We start from the raw sequence: 20766 nt of genomic DNA on the forward strand, positions 1-20766 counted from the left end.
CAATGACTTGACTGATGCCCCTTTTTCCAAAGGCAAAACAAAGTCAAGCCCTTTTGGGGCCCTCATGGTATTGTCACTGACAATTTGCCAAACTGAGTCTAACCAAACCTTAATAAGTTCGTCCTGCAAGATGTGAATCGGATTTGGAGCCAAGCAGGGCCTAGGCGTAGGGCTAATGATACGTTCAATGCATGCGAACTCAGCCGCACGGCTCGGCTTTTGCGGCGAAAGAACCTGTCGCTTCCCCGAGCATCAGCAGGCTGGCTCAGCATGGTTCTGGCACAGTTGAGTTGCAGTGGAAGAGAGGTATGGCTAACTGAATCAACTACAGCTCACACAGGCCCATACGGTTACAGTCTTCATCATTAGACCTCCTTTGCCAGTACCAAAATAAAATAATAGGGTTTTTCCCCTTTTTTCTGGCAACAAAACTGAGGTTTCAGTCTTTTTAAACTAAAAAAGCTCTTCTTATTTTACCAGGTAAGGCCCACTGAGCTATATAGCTCTTTATCAAAAGCGACCCTGTCACAAATATTAATTCAAAAAAGTGGCTTATTATGTGCAAATATAAAGCAGCCAAATACCCTGAACGCATGTTTCTAAATGTGGAGGGGAAAACCGGAGGAGCTGGAGAAAAATCCACACGACCACGGGGAGAGAGACACGCAAACTCCAAATATACAGCAGGCGTCAGGGTCGGGATCGAACCCAACGACCTCCTGTGGCGAGGTAGTTAAGCATCTCGCCACCGCTCCGCCCAAGCCGACCGCACACCTGTGAAGCCCATGCCCCAGAGCGAGTCGGCCTGCAAGGTCTGCGCAACCTGGCGCGGGATGGCGCGCAGAAGGCGCCGAGACGAGTGGCGTCCTGTCGAACGCCAGAAGTTGGATCCCAGCGAGAGGCTGGTGCGGCGAAGGGCGCGCGAAGATTGCCATTTCTGGGGCCACCCCGCAGAGCCATTGCACGGTGACTCTGTAAAGCGGGTGGGGGAATCAAGTCAAGCGAGTCTGTCTAAACAAAAGAAAATAACGTAATATCAGTTGTTATTTTACACTACAAATACTACGTCAATCATCTATGAAACATGTGCCTCACAGAATGGTCACAAAAGAGCCGCCATTTGACAGAACCGTTTAAAAAGCACTGTGTATGCAAGCATGCCTCCAAGGTGGGTCTGTGTGCAAACAGTGGATTAATGTCTTATAAATGCATGCTTTAGAGGCTTACTGGGAAAGCATCAGTTTTTAAATATGAAAAACAAAGTGGCAAAGAGCTCTGTACAAACATGTAAAAAATAAAATCGCTGCTAAGAGATAAATATGTTAAGAGGCAACAGTGGGCATTTAAAAAATATTCCATGTACACATGCACTGCCTGCGTATTTGCGTGGGATACATGGCCAGGATGGGGGGATGGGTGAGGGCGATGCACGAACCCGGTTGGTTAAACGCAGCTAACATCATACCCGACACCGCACACCAGTCAGACAGCTAGCCAGATTTTTTTACCCTAAAAAAGTATATCAAATGTATACAATTTTTAGCAAATTGAAATAACGCTTGATTGTAGTTTTGTTCATATTAAATACACATTCAACTGAAAGAAAAATAAAATGCATTAAAATTGACAAAACACTAACATTTGTGTATTTTGCAGATGTAACCACAATCAACTCCAGATTTCATTATTACAAGCATGTACCTCCCTATGCTTCTTTGCGCACTTTTAAGTTTGTTTTATTTTTTGTCAATATCCATGTTTTTGATCCATGCGACATCAGGCTCAGACGAACTCACTAAACTTGAGAAACAGATTTAATCGGGTTCTCAAGGATACTCAACAGTGCCAGCTCGGCACTGACCTCTGGAGCCATCTGCCTCGTGACTGATTGGATGCATCTCCGTTTAACAGACAACACAGGGGCAACTTCACATCACATACAATCGCATCACATGACACAGCACGATATAGCCCATGGCACCTGACAGGAGACTCACCGTCCACGAACTTGAGCGAGCGTACAACTCGGCGCTGTGGCGTTACGCGGCGCACGCTTGGGTGCCGCTCGAGAGCGACGATGCCGTGCCTTCGCCGCTCGCCGATTGTCACCACCTCGAAGTCACTCGGGAAGTCACTGGCGGCATTGTGCCGCGGCACCACGTGCCACGACGACACGCCGGCGCCCCGTAAGGCGCCCGCCACGAAGGAGTGTCGCGCTCGCGCTGTGAAGTACCCGTTGAACGTCACGATGTATTCTGCAACGGGCACAGCGATTGGTCAAAAGGGGTCACAGGCAGCACGTGGGCTGTGTCCTCTGATTCGTTTGCGACCATCTTTCATGCGCGCACTCTCAATACCTGCTCTGCACTGATGATTGTATGAACGTCTTTCTCACTGTACGTAGCCAACCGTGCTAATCGGAGGTGCCAATTATCATTGTTCTAATAATAAACATGCCCTTTATTTATCCATTCAGGGAAGTCTCACCAGGTTTCTATATATTTTTTAGGAGGGCGATACATTGGGTTGTGTGGCCAATTCCTTTTTAATGAGTGTTTTGTGTGTGAAAAGAAACCTAAGCGTCAAAAGAATATCCAGGAATATAAAAGAGATAGTAATAAAAAGACTGCAAAGATGCTTTCACGAACCAACTTGGTGTACTGCCATTTCCTCGGCAATTCGCAGCTCAGTGGATTTAGAATTTTCAAGAAAATACAGTGTGTGGTCCAGACCCTTGCATAGTAATGTCTACTTTGTATATTGTCCATTGTTACTGAGAATGAACTGTGACACTAATTTGTAAAAGTACAGAATAATATGCTGATGATGAAATCATCCTGCAATGTCCTCTGAGGCAAGAGGGGGCAAAAGTGCCAACAAATATATTCTACATCACATCCATCCACAAGTGAAACGTGAGCAAAAAATGTGCATTTATTGTGCTAACTTGAACTCTTCACAAATAGCAAGTGGTCATCTCAATGTGGTACAAATTAAGAGGTGGCTTATTTCCTGGCCTGGCTCATGGGTGGAGTATGGAAGCCAAGATCACACCCAGTACTTTATTCAGCCACATATTGCAACCAAGAGCTGCTTTTATGCCAGGCTGTGAACGAGACCAAAACAAGTCAATTGGAAACTGGCTCACAATTTGAAGTTATGATTGCTGATAAGAAAGGTACAAGACAGCATCTATTTTATAACATTACCACCACCCTGCTAAGTTGTTTTTGCAAGAGACAAAAAACAGTGGAGTGTAAAATGTCATAAAAAGAGCAATGTGTCACTGTGCTGGATTTATCTTTTTATGAACAGCCAAACCTTCCAAAGTATTATACAATTCCAATAAAAAGCTATTGACTTATCCAAAAACATATGAAATGCCAAATAAAATAAGCATCAAACTCCAAAATACATTTCCAGAATGTGGAGTATTTGGCTTAATATTACATTCATAGAAATAATGTTGTGCGTGTGTGTAAACGTCTGATGAAAAACAAATATTGATTGCAATACATCAGCTACACAGGAAGACTGTCTGGTAGCTTAATTTCATACAACAAAACAAACGGAAAGCATTCATGTTTGAAAATAACAGCAAAAAAATTAAGTTTCAAACGTCCATATAAAGCACTAAAATGACAAGTGTCCATTCAGAAGGGAACAGAAGTGTTCTTTCAAACTGTCGGTCACAAGCAGCAGCTGCTGCCAGTGAGACACTTCTGTACTGCAGCCATTCGCGGGGCGGCTTTAATTCTAACAAAATCTATGCGAAGTGCATCTGGCGCATCACTGTGCCGCCCGTTTCACGCGAGGGATACCTCGAGTCGAGAGGGCCCATCGGCACCTCATGCTCCACTCTAGACTTTCAAAATGTCGCAGCCTTAACCTTGGCCTTTAAAGAATCTGTCACTGACAATGAGTGGTATGCGCACAGGATGTACAATAAGACCATATACTGTCATATTCAACTGTAATTAACGTTTTTTAGTGTGTATAAAGAGATTATGTAACAGCAGCCACTCGTTAAACCAAGCTGTTGCACAACGCATAAAATAACATTTGAAATTGGCAGCGCAAAGTATTTAATCTGTTTTAACACTGAGCATGCAAATGACACATAAGCATCCCACTTCAAGAGGCTGACAGGATCTGCAGGGCTGTGAGCAGGATTTAGCTCTATCGATCTGAATGATGTTCATGGGTTGGGAGCGATGCAGCCACTGGGAATGCACATCATGAGTACTGATCCACATTAAATGCCATCCCTTCACAAGTTGCAAAATAAAACCAAGCCACAGTGTGCCTCCACATTTAGCTTGCCAGTCGAGGTGGTGGGGGGGGGGGAACAAGTGACTCATTTTCTTTAAGTAGCAAGTGGTAATCTTATATATGCATTGAGTATTCTTCAAGGTAATTGGTGCAACACACACATGCCATTGTGTACATCAACACTGCCCTGACTACATAACAGTGCCATTCAATGAACTGAACTGCTGAGGTCCGATAAACTGGACAGGTGAGAAGGCAACTTAAGCGAGGCAAATTGTGCTTACACACGAACATTACTGTGCACCGGTCTCATTTTGATAGAGTAACCAACCAGACCTATGAAAGCAGGCAACAATTACAACATTGCTGCTGTAAAAATTAAGCAGATTATATGTATGCTACAACACTGCAGTTTTGTGATCAGAGTGATAAGCATTATGTCCCCGGATTTGTTGCAGGAACATTCATTTTCCAATTCACCACATGTCTCGGCTTAGATAATTAATTATCGCTATTGTGCTTGGTTCGTCCAGATGGAGTGCCTTAGATAAACGCACGCAATGGTCGTCTCCAAGGGGTATGATATAAAAAGGTTGAATATGAAAGTCAAATCCGCTAAACTAAGCACATGGCAGTGCTTAAGTTTAGATCGCACGCATAGCAGAGGCAGCCTTAATACCGGGGCGTGCACGCATCCGGCTATGCCGGAGTGCTTGAGCATTGACTTAAACATTTCCACCAATGATCCACTTTGCACTGACAGTCCTGCCCAGAGTACACAGTGGTAAGTGCAAGTTGGTAGGTTTGAATTATCCCTGGAAATTATACAAAGAAACAGGAGTTAACTAAAAAAATATGTGTAGGAGCGTGTCATTCCGTTACTGCAAATACAATAAAATCCAGCCTTTTAAAATGTACTTTTAAATACAATCAAAAACACATCCTGTGAAACAGATGCGTAGGTGTCTTAAGGTTAAAACAAATACCACAAAGAGCAACCATAACCCTGTGTGCTAAGCTATATTACTTGTTTATATGTACAGTACATGAGTTGTAAACCCATAGCTCTCACTGTTAAGTGAGACACACTGGTCAAAACCTATCATGAAAATGTTTGACAAACAAGTATGTAGCTGTTTGGCAGGTACACATTTACTATGATTTTAAAAGGGTGTGCTCATGAAATGTACAAGCACCAATCTACCAGAAAGAGCGAGCTATCATTTCAATTTCAGAAGAGCTCACTCATAATGACATTGAAAGACCTTTGAAAGCACACAACAAAAAAAACCTCCATAAGTAGCGGACCAAAACAGAATGTTAGACTCCCACACCTGATGAAATGGGTGGAGAAATGAAGGGGGGTTGTTGTATGCCCACAAAATGGTCAGTCAAATCTATGAAGTAAAGGTACACTTTGTGACAGCACTGGCTGAATGTCATCGAGCCGGGGGGTCTTGCGATCACTTACCATTGCTGACCACGCTGGACGAGAAGTCCAGCTTGATGGACGTGTGGTTGCAGTTGAACGGGGGACGAGAGGGCTCGGGCGGCAGGGATGGAACGATGAAAATTCCATCCCCGGCACCTCGCCCTCCCCCGGGACACAGCAGCAGCACGAGCAGGAGCACCCTCAGGGAGGCACCTCCCTCAAGCAGCCTCATGGCTCGATGCCCTCGAGATGCGCTTTTTCCCCCCCCTTCAAGTTTGGCTCCCTTTTCCAAGCAAAGAATCACTTTGGCCGCACACAATTCATTTCAGCTGCAAGTATGCCAAGCTTCCCTGGCCAGTGACCAGAAGGAAGCCTGAAAATCAAAGAGGCATGGCTGACCAGTCTTTATACATTTTTCCAGCATAGCCCACCTTCAGTCTTATGCATCATCACATGTTGTTCCAGCATTGTTCTGACTGACTTCACCATTGAGGAACCGATCACCATTGATTTTTTTCTGCTTCTTCCATGGTATCTCTGTCCATTGTATCTCTGCCACTGTTGAATGCTGTTGCAGGCACACGCTATACTGGGCTAATGTGTGTTCGACTCCAAGACTCCTCAGGATTGTTCAGGAGCAATCCAGGAAGAAGCCAGAATAATTCTCCGTCACTCACTTCGGCACGCTGGAGCGATATTTACCTGCAAGAGAGAAAGAGTGGTTGCTGCCTGTTTCATCATCAAGCAAATGTCCACAAGAAGCCTATATTTAAATTGAATACATTCCAGGGAAAAGTTATATGGTAATATTGTTTTAACATATTTTCTTGAGGCGTGTGCTCCAAGCCCAATGTCAGAAGCATGGAAGATGAAGATAAAATGCAAATAAAAGTACAGTACAAGACACAAAGAGAAAAGGCATTCTACAAAGCCCTTAAAGGTCATGTATTTAGGCTTAAGATTACATTTTATTGTGAGCTAAAACCACTCAACCATAATTCAGCTGAAAAATATTTAAATATGTTTGGCTAAAACACACATTGGCAAATGTATCTTTAGCCACTGAAGTCTCAATGTATGACCAATATTTGTACAAGATATTGAGCCGAGCTTGCATTTTAGATCATTAATAAAACCACCTTATATTCTTTGGTAGGAATTGTTTACAAGTGTGGGTAAAGTGTCAGTGTGCAGCATTCCACTATCAAGCAGTCCTCCAACATAGTAATCATCATGATAACCAGGCAAGATCTTTCACACAGCTGGTTGAAGGCTTCCCCAAGAAGTCGCCATCTTTCATAGTGCTGTTATGCAAACATTCCACATGCAGACGAGTTGACTTAATAAATCCTTCACCATGGTGGACAGCTTCTCGAGTTTGTACATACTTTGACTGCCACTACATATAAAGTTTCAACCACCGGCCATCAGCACTTCCATCCATGATGTGTCCAGCACACATCCTCTTTTCTTAATAGGATGCCAATATGAGGTCTCTAACTGACATATATTCCACAATCAGTGTTATTTTTTTCTGTCTCTTAGTGCAATTCCAAGCATGTGCCTCCCTTGCTACACTATTTTCAGCTTTTGCAATTTCTTTGTCAAGATCCCTCAGATCCTGTTTCCGGTCTTTTAGTCGTGCGAAGGGCCAGGACTAAAACTCACGGAGACGCAGCCTTTAGTGTATGGTCCTCGCCTGTGGAACAGCCTGCCAGAGGATCTGATGACTTCACAATCATGAAGCAATTTTAAGTGAAATCTATAAACTTACTTTTACTTAAGATACTTTTATACGGATTTACTTTAATGGTGTTATTTTTTTGACATGCCTTCGCTAGCAATTTCTTGTAACGCAATTTTGTTTTGTATGGAAATTGTTTTTATTGTTCTTGAGATATAGTCTTAATAATGTTATATTTAACCTGTACATCACTTTCAATTGCATCTTTTGTACGAAATAGTGCTATAGAAATACAGAATTGATATAGATATAACATATACTGTTGAACATTTTGTGCACACATATACATACACGTGTTCTACTCTGTTAGTCAAAACACGTAAAATAATGTCCTACACAAACAAAGCTCCCGTTGTAAGGGAATTGTCGTCTTGCATTTACGCACCTCCAATTATCGCGGTTGGCTACGTACGGTGAGAAAGAAGTTCAACACACATACATCAATCATTTGCGTTGAGTTGAACATTTAAGATGCATCCAATGGACATCCAATTACAGATTTTATTGAGTCTTGAGTAATAGATTGTACAGTGCTGCAATTGCCGATGCACCGCACCCACCCCCATAACAAATCCTGGCCCCCAGGCTGCATCAGCATTGTGTGCAATGTTTACCATCGTGGGAACGGTGCCACAGTGTCCACACTAAAACTAAGCCTCGCTAAAAACATCAGCCCTCGCGAGTATGGCACACACATGTGCTCATGTCGTAGGACTGCAAGAGAAGGCGCTGTTCTTTAAAAAAAAACACAAGAACTTTAGTTGAGAATGAATGAAAAACCGCACACAGATGGACACAACAAAGCTACAACAGCAAAATGAAAGAACGCACTGGGTCAAAGCGACAAAAGAGGGCCGCGTTGACATTGTGCATGTTCAAGGCACGATGCCCCCCACCACACCTACTCCAGCTGCGTAGCAGAGACGCGTCCCAGTGTGGAACAGGAAACAGCACAGACTCAGCAAATGGGAATAATCAATTCCCATTCAAAGCAGGTTCGAGAACCCACGGAGCCCACCAAGACTACCGTATGTGAGAATCCTATTCCCAGTTATATCTCTCGCAAAAGTAACAGTATAATTCTAGATTTGAAGCTTTCGTGACTGCAAGGATTCATACTCTGGCTGTGACGGTCCCACCTGATGACGGAGACTTGTGTTGCCTCCGAAACGTCGTGATTTTTATTTTTTATTTTATTAATTTTAATTTCATTTTTTACCTACGTGACTTTACCGAAAGAACTAAGAGTATGAACAGTATAATTGTTATGTTAAAATAAAAACGAACGCACTTGTTACTTTGCCAGTTAACACTACATTTGCAAAGGAGACAACCATGCAACGTATAAGAGAAATCACCACACTTGCATTCGACTGCAAGAGGTCAATGTCTTTCTTCGCCATGAACACCCAAACTTCTGGACAAAGTTTTCCACTCTTCACGATGTCTCGTCACCTCCAAGTTGCGTGCTCCTCCAATATCATCATCCCAACATCTCCTTCCTTTGCTGTCTACCACTTTCCTTATTTTCCCCATCGACCTCCATTTTTTTTCAAATTTACCCAACGCTTGTGTCGGATGTCCCCGTTAGATGTCCTGGCCAGTTGCGTTTCAGTTTGTAAATTACACGTTATCATCGTTTTCACTTTCGAATATTCATCTATTATTGTGACCCTTGCTCGTTCTTTGGTTATAAATTGCACTAAAGCCTTAAATGAGGTTAACTTTTAATACCGTGGGGTTTTTTTACTGTGACTTAGGGTAAAGATTGTAATGTTTTGATGTTTTAGGTCAATAGACTTCCTGCATGAAACCTCAGGGGCAGTAAAAAAAAAATTTTAGTTTTGTTTCATGAACCTGTTATCATTAACCTGTTAACAGACTAAAGAAGTATAAACTTTTGTTTATGTTAAAACATCGTAGTATCTCCACTCGAGGAAGAAAAAAAACCCTGACCCTAAAGCGAAGGCCCATCATTGTCTCAAATCATATTTTAGAATTAGCCACAAATAGCAAAAAGTGACATGGGTCTGTCACAAACCAACGACTTAAGACTCAAACCACGCGTATCAAAGTTTAGTCTCAAATGGGCACATACCACGTTACCGAACAATAATATTCCTCAGCAATATTAAAATGAGTGCCGTTTGTGATATAATTAAACGTTTATGATTGTTGTATGTTTACATATCAAAACACGTGGCTTCCAACCCTGCATGCGCTCATAGGCAGACACACAAAACCCATCCTTGAACTGCGATCACGACCCAACAACCACTAACCACTTTTAATAATTCACGCCAGTGTAACATTGTAACGACCTCATTCGATACACGTGACACATTAACGTTGAAGAGTGAATGCAAATGACAATGATTGTACAGTAACTGGTAGGTAGGTAGGTCAAACGTGGGCTCCATGAGACACGTTGAGGAGCGCTTTGCCACAAGCGACTCGTATCAAACGCATCTTCAGACACCCTTCAGCAGCAAACCGCTCGTGACATTAAAGCACCAGGTGTACGTGGTGGACGACACTTTAACAAGCTATACATTTGCGATTAAATTGCCTGACCCTCCTCCATCCAGTTAAAACCCGCACGGCGAATCATCATCATGAGGCCGTGGGCCCGTGCGTGAACCACTACTCACAGCGATACGCCTGCAGAATGACAACTCCTCCAGCAAACCCCACACCGCGCGCCTTATCAACCCAACGTTGTACTTCTTAATTTTCTGCGTCTTATTTGTTGATGTATTTAAAAAAAACCCTTAAAGCGAAAGCCGCAAACGCCGATGCCTCCGCCGCCTCCGCACCACCAACGAGTTTAGTCGGCGTACACGCCGTATTGTAAATCGTAGTCCGCATAGACACGAGGAGACGAGGCGTTCTGTGAGCGACGCCGCCCTCCGATTGGTCAACGCTCAGCACCCCCCCCTACCCCCCCCTGCGAGGGACGGAAGCGCGTGCCCGATTGGTCCGCGCCTAATCCGCGCTAGGAAATCTAAATGAATGGGGCGGGGGGTGTGGGGGGTGGGTGGACGTCGAGCCCCTCCCCCCCATCCCCTCTCACGGTCTTCCAGAAGAAGAAGACGACGACCAAAAAAACTCGCGCGCTTTGAACTTCGAATCGATTCCCAACACCGCTTACTCACCCACTCGACCAACGTGGGGGTTCTATGAGGAACGGCGGAATCGAAAGGTGGTTTCGATTTGTTATCGATTTGAAATGTCGATTCCGATTCGATGACGTAAGTGTAAATAGAACCCCGAAAGGGGACTGTGCCCCGGTTTGTACAGTGGCGTTGACGTCGGTAGCGAGTAAAATGAACATAATTATCCTTTCTAATAATTGCGCTAAAGCCAACATCTAACATGTGACACTATTAAAATGCGCGCGAACTGTAAGTCATCATCCTCGATCGATTTGTCGGTTGTCGGGTGCTTGGGGAGGTGACGGAAACTCCACGTGCCGTGTCCCTGTAAACAAAATTGATATTTATTTTGATTTAAAGCTTTCGTGACTGCAGGGATTGATATTCTTGGTTCTTTCGGTAAATTAGTCATGTAGAAGAGAAATAAAAAAGAAAAATATAAAACTAAAATTCTCACGACGTTTCGGATGATGATTGCTTGTGTTGCAGTCGAAACGTGAGAATTAGTATTTTATATTTTTATTATTTCCCTTTTACGTGACTTTACCGAAAGAACCAAGAATATAGATATATACATATTTGTATACTCTTTGTTTTTTTCGGTAAAAATATTTATTTTATACCTACGTGACTGTACCGAAAAATACTCTTTGGTTTTTTCGGTAAAGTCACGTAGGTAAAACAATAAAATAAAATAGAAACAACTAAATTAAATCACGACTTTTCGGAGGCAACACAAGCCTCCCTCATCAGGTCACGAAAGCTTCAAATCTAGAATTTACCGAAAGAACCAAAGAGTATGGATTCACAAAAGCTTCAGATCAATATTTAGTGTTTTAACAATTATCGTGCGTGCCAGGCTAGCCCCCAAACATCGCTTTGAACCTTCGTGACAAAATCAAACGTATTTGTAACGGGCACACGCCACTTGTATTGACAAATCGTGACTGCAGTGACTTTAAACTACTTAACATTGTATGTTGAACTTCTTTCGCACCGTACGTTGCTAAACTGTCGTTAACGAGGCTTTAACCGGCGAGATGTTTACTACCTCGCCTGGTGTGCAGGAGGTTGTTTGGTAACAATCACGAAGCTTGCTGTATGTTCTGTCTTTCCCCGTGGTCATGTCGAATTATTTTCCCTCCACATTTAGAATCAACTTCACGCGTTTAGAGTATTTGGCTGCTATAACATTTCCACAATATCTGGTGATATCAAAACATTGTTTAGTTTTACCTGTGTAAAATAGTTTTATGGATTGCGTTGATCTCAAATTTATTTTGAATTTATTAAATAACCACATTATAATGGTATCCACACACGTAAGTGGCAGTCATTAAATTGTAAATCTTGAAACCAAAATTTGCCACGAACATCAGAATCAGAACTCCAACGTTGTACTCTACTACTATGCTCCCCGCCTTCACCAAACAGTGCGGTGAAGTGCATCGCAACCTCTCCACGCAGCGACATAGCAAGTTTAAGACCTTCCACACGTGCAATGCAGTGGTGACAAGAGGCCTGCACATGCGTGCATCTACCCCAAGCGCACTGAGGCTGCAATGTCCCCCCACCACCAACTAACTACCTTTGGTGGCTGTTCCTGCCATGGGAAACTGGGGGCATCTCACTCAACAAGTCAGGGGCCCTCCCGTAGGTTTACTCGACTTAAAAGATTACGTTTGTAGGTGAATGCCACTTGTCACGACCAGTAGATGAGACATGCCTGAAGAGAGACCACTTAATTTCCTTATGCGCGGTGCTTAAACATCAAGCGACATTGGAGGCATATTACTTGGTTCAACGATTGGAATTATATTTTTTAAACACCTCAAGCATAACGTGTTTGGAGGCTAACCCCTTTCCATATGAATAAAACCAATCTTCAACCTCTGGGGTCATATTTTGAGGCTCATCTTCAAAAACGTCGTTTATTAAATGTTTCTAGTGATAAGCAGAAGACTCAACTGCAGAGTATTTAGCATAACTTCCTGGCCCTGCAACATTTACACGAGTCGGTGATCATCACATTGATGTATTGAAAACTAATTTCTTTAGAACTCCTTTTTCTGTTTAGTTTGTTCTCCCCTGCACCTCCGATTATTACGGTTGGCTACGTACGGCGCGAAAGAAGTTTCACATACATAAACGCAGTAGCATACTCGCGTTGAAACGTGCTAATTTGAGAGTACAGAACTGTACTTCTGGAAATATCTTTGAATCTACCGTTCTGTCTGTCACACGAGAAAGGGAATTCTGAAGTGCAGCCCAGAGCCGTGTTGTTAGCTTCACAGCCTGGGTTTGATGAAGCGCCATACTGTGGGCAATGTGTGTTTGTGTACCTTTTAGATGCAACAATTTAAAAAGTAAATACAGTACTTGTACACGGGGAGGGGGGCATGCTTTAGACTTTGTGTTTGTATAACATGGACAGTGCACAAAGCAAACGCACCCAGAAGCCTGCAGTGCTGATGCTGTTTACATTACAATGGACAAAGCGCAAACACGCACAGCAGATGTACCATTGTGATTCAGTATTTGTTCATGGAAGTAATGTAAGTGACGCTTTCTTACAGGGAGGTGTAACAGTTTGTAATTTGCGTGAAAGTCACGATTCCCAAAGCGGGCTTAACTCTAAACATACACTTTGTCTAATATATGGTCAATTCCTAGATTTCTGATGTAGGGAAGTTGTGTTCTTTTCCCTTCTAATCTATTCTGTGATGTGATGCTCTTATATACAGAGCTGACATTCGTGCGCCTTGCCATCATTAAGATATGGTGTTGTGCATCAACCAACCAACTATAGTCGTGTCTGTTTTGTTTGCTAACATCCGTCAGCTGAGAAAACTAACCAGCCGTGGAAAGGCATAACCCATGTCTACTTTGTAAGGCATGAAAACTGCCAATCTCTGTTGAAAAACAATTTAAGCTTTAAAGAAAATAAAACATCAAAGCATCATTCAACAAGGATCTTCATGGTGGCTAAAACGTTTACTTATGCAAGCAATGTAAATGATTAAACGTTTACATTTTTAATAATGTTCACTTGTATGTATGAATGAGCTTCTGCCAGGTTTTCACCCTTATGTTTCTTTTTATTTTAGGTGTCAGAAATATGGATGAAAAAAATGCACAGGTGACAGGGCCTGTGGCAGAAAAAGCCAACCGAGTTAAAGATTCACTGCCGAGCCAAGCAAGCTGCCCAATGGAGCAAGCCAATGGACTCCGAGTGACTCCCGAGTCCTCGTCAGACAGATCAAGCCAGGAGTCATTGACCACTGCTGATGACTCTGATGCGGGCCTTGAGCCCTGCATGATCTGGTCACTGATGGAGGCACTGGAGAAGCAGACAGAGCAGATCGGCGTGTCGGCGTGCGGTGCTACCGCCGTGGTGAACGTTATGCAGGCGCTCGGAGTCCCGGTGGAGGCCGATATCGCTGAGAGCGCCGTCGGCACGAAGCTACGTGCCAACGAAGCCCCATTAACGGAGTACCTTCTTTCCCGCAGCGTGGCAGGTCCGTTCAGGCGAATCCACACACTTGAATCCAATCGCAGGCTTAATATAAACGTGGAAGTGACTTGGCATTGTCACCCTAAAGGAAGACATAGCTCAATAAATAAATGTAGGGACACTGGCGCTGTTGATGGATCCTCTTGGTCATACCCTTCCATGGAAATTACCCCTTTTCTCTTTGCAGCTATCCTCGGACAATCGCGAGCAAAAGGGTGCATTTTCCCACCTCTTCTGGGTTATATCTCTTACCCGCAGATAACACGATAGATTTGGTAGTTAGAGAAAACCACTTCCGGTAGCATTTTATCTGCAGTAAGCACAGATAATTATCTGTGCTTACTGCAGATAAAATGTTTGGAAGTGGCAGCCAATTATTCCTATTATATTCCTATTATAATAGGAATAATTGGATACCACTTCCAAATTACCCCTTTTATCCCTCATAAGACACAGAGTAGTGACACGACAGTGATACTACAGTGTCAAATTCTTAATAGTTTTAAGTCCCTAATAGCGACACTGTATTTGTACTACAGATGTTTTCATATTGGATCATCTTTACAAACATTATAGCCTCCCCCTCCAGTATGGACATACGGACATAGCCAATGCAATAACACTTTCAAGCATCGTTGGAAATCTTTAATAAAGTGTTCCACTGATATCGATTAGAACATGCTAACAATGCTAATGATAGCAGTATCTTCTGTGTTGCTCTTATCGTTTGGGTATCACAAATATATGACCGCATTTGTTTCTGTCTCCGCCACTTGGGCGTTTGCAGGCGCGACGCACGAGCAGCTGCTGGTGGGCGCGCACGAGGCATCGCGTGGCCACGTACTCGGCAGGTTTTTCCACATGTACCCGGCACGCGCGGTGCCGCTGGCGCACTGGTTGCGGCACTGGGTGAGACGTGGCGCCGTGCCCGTTGTCACCATGAACATGCAGGTGGCTGTGCCACCCGGAGAGGAAGTGCCCGATGCCTGGCACCACCAGATGGTGTTCGGAGTCGGCAGAGAGGGCATCTACATGGCCAACCCCTTGGACTTTGGTAGGTCATCTGTGAGCATCGAACCACAGCCCACCCACACATACGTGCAGTACCATGTAGGCATGTAGGGAATAACCCCACCAGTGATTTGAGTAAGGGTCACAATTCAGGGTGGCGATGTGATTTAAGAATCAAGTTTTTTGGTCTCACCGTCTCGTTTATGTTGATTCCTGTTTTTCTGTCTCATTTGCACAGTTGTCTTCCCTACATTAGCCTAAATGTAGCAATTGCATATCATATGCATATTGTATACAAATTGTAAAAAATCTGTTCTCAAATTAACAACTTGATAAATGTATGAGTGTAATAATATTTTTTTTATTGAAGAGTTAATGCTTCATTATATACCTAATATATTGACATTCATTTTATCTGACCCTGTTATCAGCACTTCCTATTACCTGTGTACTTCATCCAATGTTTCTTCCTGTCCGAGCCATCGAGCGGACAAGACAAAGTCATGTGAGAGTATCGGCAAATCCTTCCTATAACCAGTGCTCGAGTGCTTAAATAATAAATATGCCCACTGTTTTGTACAGATACATTATCGAGTAGACCCTATATCGATCCAATTGTTTTGTATATATTTGTTGCATTAGGTACTCTTTTTATCCTTATTATAAACCTTCGTTTTATTTTTCTTATTACCATTGTCTTGTACGTTTTTATTGCTCCTTTTTTTCCAAACTCATGCGGATACTTACGTGTAAACACTCATGATTCTATTATATTTGGCCATATGGTGCACATAATAGAATACACATTTCACAATTAGAGATTGGTAGTTCATATACTCTTGGGTCAATAAAATTTAACATTGTCATGCCTGCCATATGAATGTGGAAATCCTACCACCGGCTTAGGACTATGAATGGGATAGAATTCCCACCATATGCCCATTTGAGCAGGAAACCACTTTGACTTGTTTTGAATTTCATTTTTTTTATTTACATGCAGGAAATACCCGGCGTTGCCCGGGTACTTGTGAATGTAGAGTGGGCTAATCACTGTATTCAGAAGGAGGGGTTAATGGCGTTACAGCCACTGTGAATATTTTTCTGTGCCATGGGGCCTGTAATAAATATAATGTAACGTGCCAAAATGGGGAACGAAATTATATAACGAAGCTTTTTTTTGAAGTGTGAATGATGCCGTTTGTTTGTCTCGCACCGAAAGATGGGTGTGCTCAAGGAGGTTGACCTTTCATTGAGATCATCAACGGTTTTTTGGTGGTGTAATCAACGGCAATTTTACATACATTTTATGAGGGGGTCATTATGTAACTGTTAGATGTGCAGGACCAGGTTAATATGTGCTGGGTTATGGATGGTGATGTCACTGGGAGCGAGTGGGTGCCTCCGGGCCCCCCTATATAAAATGTCGGCTCGCCATGTAGCTAAGGTTTTCGGCGGGGTTTTAATAGGTAACCCTGCCAAGTTTGGTGGCGATAGCTTTAACGGTCTGGATTTGTATTTGGAACAGACAGACGGGCTTTCATTTATATATATATTATTACTCTTATTTATCCAGGAAAAATACTCGCTGAGTATCATAAGTTTTTTAGAGGAGGATCCTGACAATTTTTTGCAGCAGTGAACAACGATTGTATGTACACTCAAACTTTGCCCATCGTGGATTTGACCATTCGTGCCCCTGGATTCGAACCGGAACATCTGCAACGATTGTTGAACACACTACCACGAGGCCATGTCGTTGCCCGAACGTTAAATTCAGTTTTTCTCTCATTACATAACATCAGTGTTGATCGTTCATCACTCTCACATAAACCAAGTATTATCTAAAGGCAATGAGTATTATTCTATTGTAATTAAAAGGCCATTGACGAAGAGAATGTAACATGGTGGAAAGTGCACAATGAAACATGGAGAGTTACATGCATGGCAATACACTGAGAGAGGAACACATGGATCAGTGAACATATGCAAGTTAGACATTTTACTTTTAATAAAGGTAAGTGTGCTTTGGCAGAACGTCTCATGGCAAGAGGGAATGATGGGTGGTTGTTCGGACTACATCAGTGTGGCAGCCAATATAGTGATATTCTCACGAGGACATCGCTGCTGAGATGGAGCGATGGAATCAGCTTCTATTTATCAAACAGCTGTCAGAGATGGCGAAGGCTTGGGTAGGTCTTCATCCAGCAGTGAATTGATTTTGGCTGATGAATATGATGTCTAACAATAAAGACAAAAGTCCACCCCATTGTTTATGTCTGTGTATCTGTTGGAGCGTACTACACGGTGACTGATTTTAACGTTCGTTTGTTATGCTAGATAATCGAGTCTGAAGATGATTGTCAAATTACCAATAATGGCTTCGCAACCCTACACAGGACGCAGTACGTCACTCTGTTCTCTCCTGTTGCTGCGTATCGGCACACGCAGTGGGCACAGCGGTGCTGAGCCAGCGCCTAAGCAGCCCCTCGGAGCTGCTGGTGCGTCGCGAGGACGTGGAGGCGCGCGTGGCCGGAGGCAGTGGCACCATCGCACGCCTGGAGGACGACCCGCGCTGGCACGAGCTTCACGTCGCTGGTGAGACAACAACAACAACAACAAAAACCGCCATTTGCCAATAAGTGTCGGTGACGTCGCCACTAAGTGTTGGTAACGTCACCACGGCCTTGTGTCAGGCTATGTGCACTTTAAGGCCACGTGAAGTGTCATATGCCCGCTGGCAGGAGGGGGTCACGGGACGGACAAGGCAACACCACTCGTCTCGGAGCCGATCAACACTTGCTGACCTTTACACAATTATCCCCACGTCTATCCCCAGGATCCAGGTAGCCACCTGAGATTAAACTGGGTTCTCTAGTGTATCATGACTGGACAAATTCAATTTGTTTCTGCGCTTGATTGGGCTAAATTCCAGTTCTTGGGATATAAAATATTTGAGTGTAATGCAATGAACATTACTGTCATTGGCTGGATATTTGTTAAAATGCTGTCCTTTGTTGTGTAAGCTGAGGTCACTGAAATTGATATCCACTTCCGTGGGTCATTCTCTAACACAAGGGGTTGCATTGCTCTGCGAGAGACATGGATCAGGATAACATTGGGGATACATTCCCAAAACATCTCTTCTCACCCCGTGGCCTTCCACTGTGGTTTGTAGGTTCTGTGCGTGTGACCCTGGTGGCACAGTACAAAAACCCTTATCACATTAAGCAGCAGATGGTGGTATATTGTTTGTGCAGACAAAAAATGCAATACTATGCATTTTTTTTTACTATTCATCGAATCCTAAAAGCAAATTCAAGCGAGGTTACATTATCTTTGTACAACTTTCCACTGAAAAAGGTGTTCCTGTTTCTCAGCGGTGTTTTGTGTTTGTTCCACATCTGCATTGCAAATAGGATTATTGTCTCAATAGGCTTCCACCTGTGCTTAGGCAGGGCATGAATGGAAAGAGATGTCATCAATAATTGGAGGAAAATAAAATATCTTTGATTGAGAGTTTTTTAATGAAAATTAAATGCACACTAATTATAATGGACTCATAAAACTTATTGTGTCCTTGAACTAAAATGTGGAATTTAAACGCTAAACGATAACCTCAATGTGTGCTTAAATTCAGCTTTACAGTCTAAGTTTGAATAAGTAATTCACTTTAGAGAGATGTCCTTGGTAAGACTTGCTTACCCACACACACATATTCTAAGATAACCCATGCTTGTTTCATATAATGCATCATCTGCCCACAGATGACCGTAAGATGAACTTCATAATATTCTTTTTTCATCCGCTTAATCTGCCTTCTCCCAACAAAAGCCGACTTCCTGGATAATTTAACTGTTGTGGAAGTTGTGTTTTTAAATGACACTGGCTTGATGTTCTGTGAAAACATAATTGTTTACATATGCAGCCGTTAGCACGTGTACGTAGGTGTAACTGTAAGTGAACGTTGCCATACGTACATGAGCGAGTGGACATAGCTTCGTACAGGGTGCCGTATGGTTTAACACATAGGCATTTGCGACCAATATTTATAATAAATGTTTTTTTTAGGTTACATTGCGTAAATATAAATGTGTCATTAACCCACCACCATCCAGCATATCCAATTAGTAAGGTTTGTCACATAAACAGAACGTGCCAATTAGTGACTACGTCAGCACACCGGTGTATTGGAGAGTAAACCCAGAACATTTACAATTTGAGTACGACGTTTTGCTGGTGATCACAACCAGCTTTCATCAGGCGATTTGCCAGAATTGTGAAGAAGTCTTCCTGTTTCGGTCTTAAATCCCTTCCACCCTTTTCTTCCTTCCTTCCCGCAACTCCCCATCCAGAACAAGTGGAGCGCATGCTGTGTGCACAGAGTGCCCTCGGCGAGGGCCAAGACCTTCTGACGACAGCAGCACCCACGCACATCACCATACCAGCCGCCTACAAGTCGGGCGTGACGTTGTTCGTGCCGTGCGACTCTCCTGTCGCCGCCGAGCTCCTCGCCGAACCAGAGCTTCCCCTGCTTTAGCGGGGACTCCGCGACTCAACGATGTCCCACGTGATACTCAGGGTGGTGAACGACCACCACCGTCATTGTCATCATCATCACTTCATATTTACACACCACACCTCCCGTGCAGTACATAATGAGGTGCCCTTCGGTAGGGAACCCCCAGTAGCAGTTGCCCCTATGCAGCAGAAGGTGACAGCAGCACCGGCCATCATAGTGGAAATTAGTCTGCCAGTTGCCATGAGGCTTCCGAATTTAGCAATTTTCAAGTAATGTATACAATTTTAGATGACGCAAGCACACATGTGTCTATATATTTAACTTATTTCGCACCGTACGTTGCCAACCTTGCTAAACGGAGGTGCATGGCCTACTCTTGATGTCACGGGATCTTTAACGTACACTTTGAAGCAGAGCGCACTGTGAAGTAGGCCTGAACAAGGGTGGCCACTAAGCTTGATCCATGAAACTCTGCAACAAGCAGCAAAACGCCCTACCACTCATGCATGTCACCACGCAATTGACACAAGCCAGAGTGATGGACCTCAGCTGTGATGCTGAGCTGGGATAATCATTTTGGTCTTTGAAAAATGTCTTATTACTTTCACCTATATATAAATTCCACCGTTGGCATGTCAGGAGATTAATGTTTGCACTCTGCCCTTCGTAGAGTGTTCCATCGTAGTAAAAACCAAAATCAAACCAAAATATACCAAATTAAGTAAATAACCAAGTTAAATATATACATTTTGTGCAAAAAACTGTCATTCAGGCTGAGACCATAAAAATAATAAAATCAATTTAAAATACGTGACTTTACCGAAATAACCAAGAATATGAATTCCTGCAGTCACGAAAGTTTTAAGTCAAGATTTGAGACCATCAACTCACGGGTGACTTATCCCACATTCAAACCCAGCATCTAAGAGGTGCCAACTCGGTGCGGAGCTGCTCGGCCTCCTGCGGCTTGGGATTTATCTGAGTGAAGAGAAAAATACCAGGCCATAAATTTCGATTTAAAGCTTTCGTGACTGCAGGGATTCATCATCTTGGTTCTTTCGGTAAAGTCACGTAGAATGGAAATAATAAAATAATAAAAATAAAACATAATAAAATAAT

General features: G+C 43.2%; 2 protein-coding genes across 2 annotated transcripts in view; one reads left to right on the forward strand and one right to left on the reverse strand.

The window, feature by feature from the left end:
* MBTPS1 (membrane bound transcription factor peptidase, site 1) overlaps positions 1-10279 on the reverse strand; it is a 31400-nt gene extending 21121 nt beyond the window's left edge. The window contains exons 1-4 of the mRNA XM_078864041.1: positions 10100-10279; positions 5744-6406; positions 1998-2255; positions 775-972 (exon numbers count right to left, since the gene is read on the reverse strand). Coding sequence (XP_078720167.1) covers positions 775-972; positions 1998-2255; positions 5744-5936 — 649 coding nt within the window. The 5' untranslated portion in view covers positions 5937-6406; positions 10100-10279. The remainder of the gene's footprint in view (positions 1-774; positions 973-1997; positions 2256-5743; positions 6407-10099) is intronic.
* A 445-nt stretch (positions 10280-10724) lies between these two features.
* On the forward strand, positions 10725-20766 carry LOC144936732 (uncharacterized). The gene is made up of 5 exons (XM_078863859.1): positions 10725-10852; positions 13711-14121; positions 14905-15171; positions 17577-17723; positions 19481-20766. The coding sequence occupies exons 1-5, from the start codon at positions 10840-10842 to the stop codon at positions 19663-19665; spliced, it is 1023 nt and encodes a 340-aa protein (XP_078719985.1). The 5' UTR covers positions 10725-10839; the 3' UTR covers positions 19666-20766.

The sequence above is a fragment of the Lampetra fluviatilis genome, chromosome 17 (genome assembly GCF_964198595.1).
Source record: "Lampetra fluviatilis chromosome 17, kcLamFluv1.1, whole genome shotgun sequence".
Classification (NCBI taxonomy): domain Eukaryota; kingdom Metazoa; phylum Chordata; class Hyperoartia; order Petromyzontiformes; family Petromyzontidae; genus Lampetra; species Lampetra fluviatilis.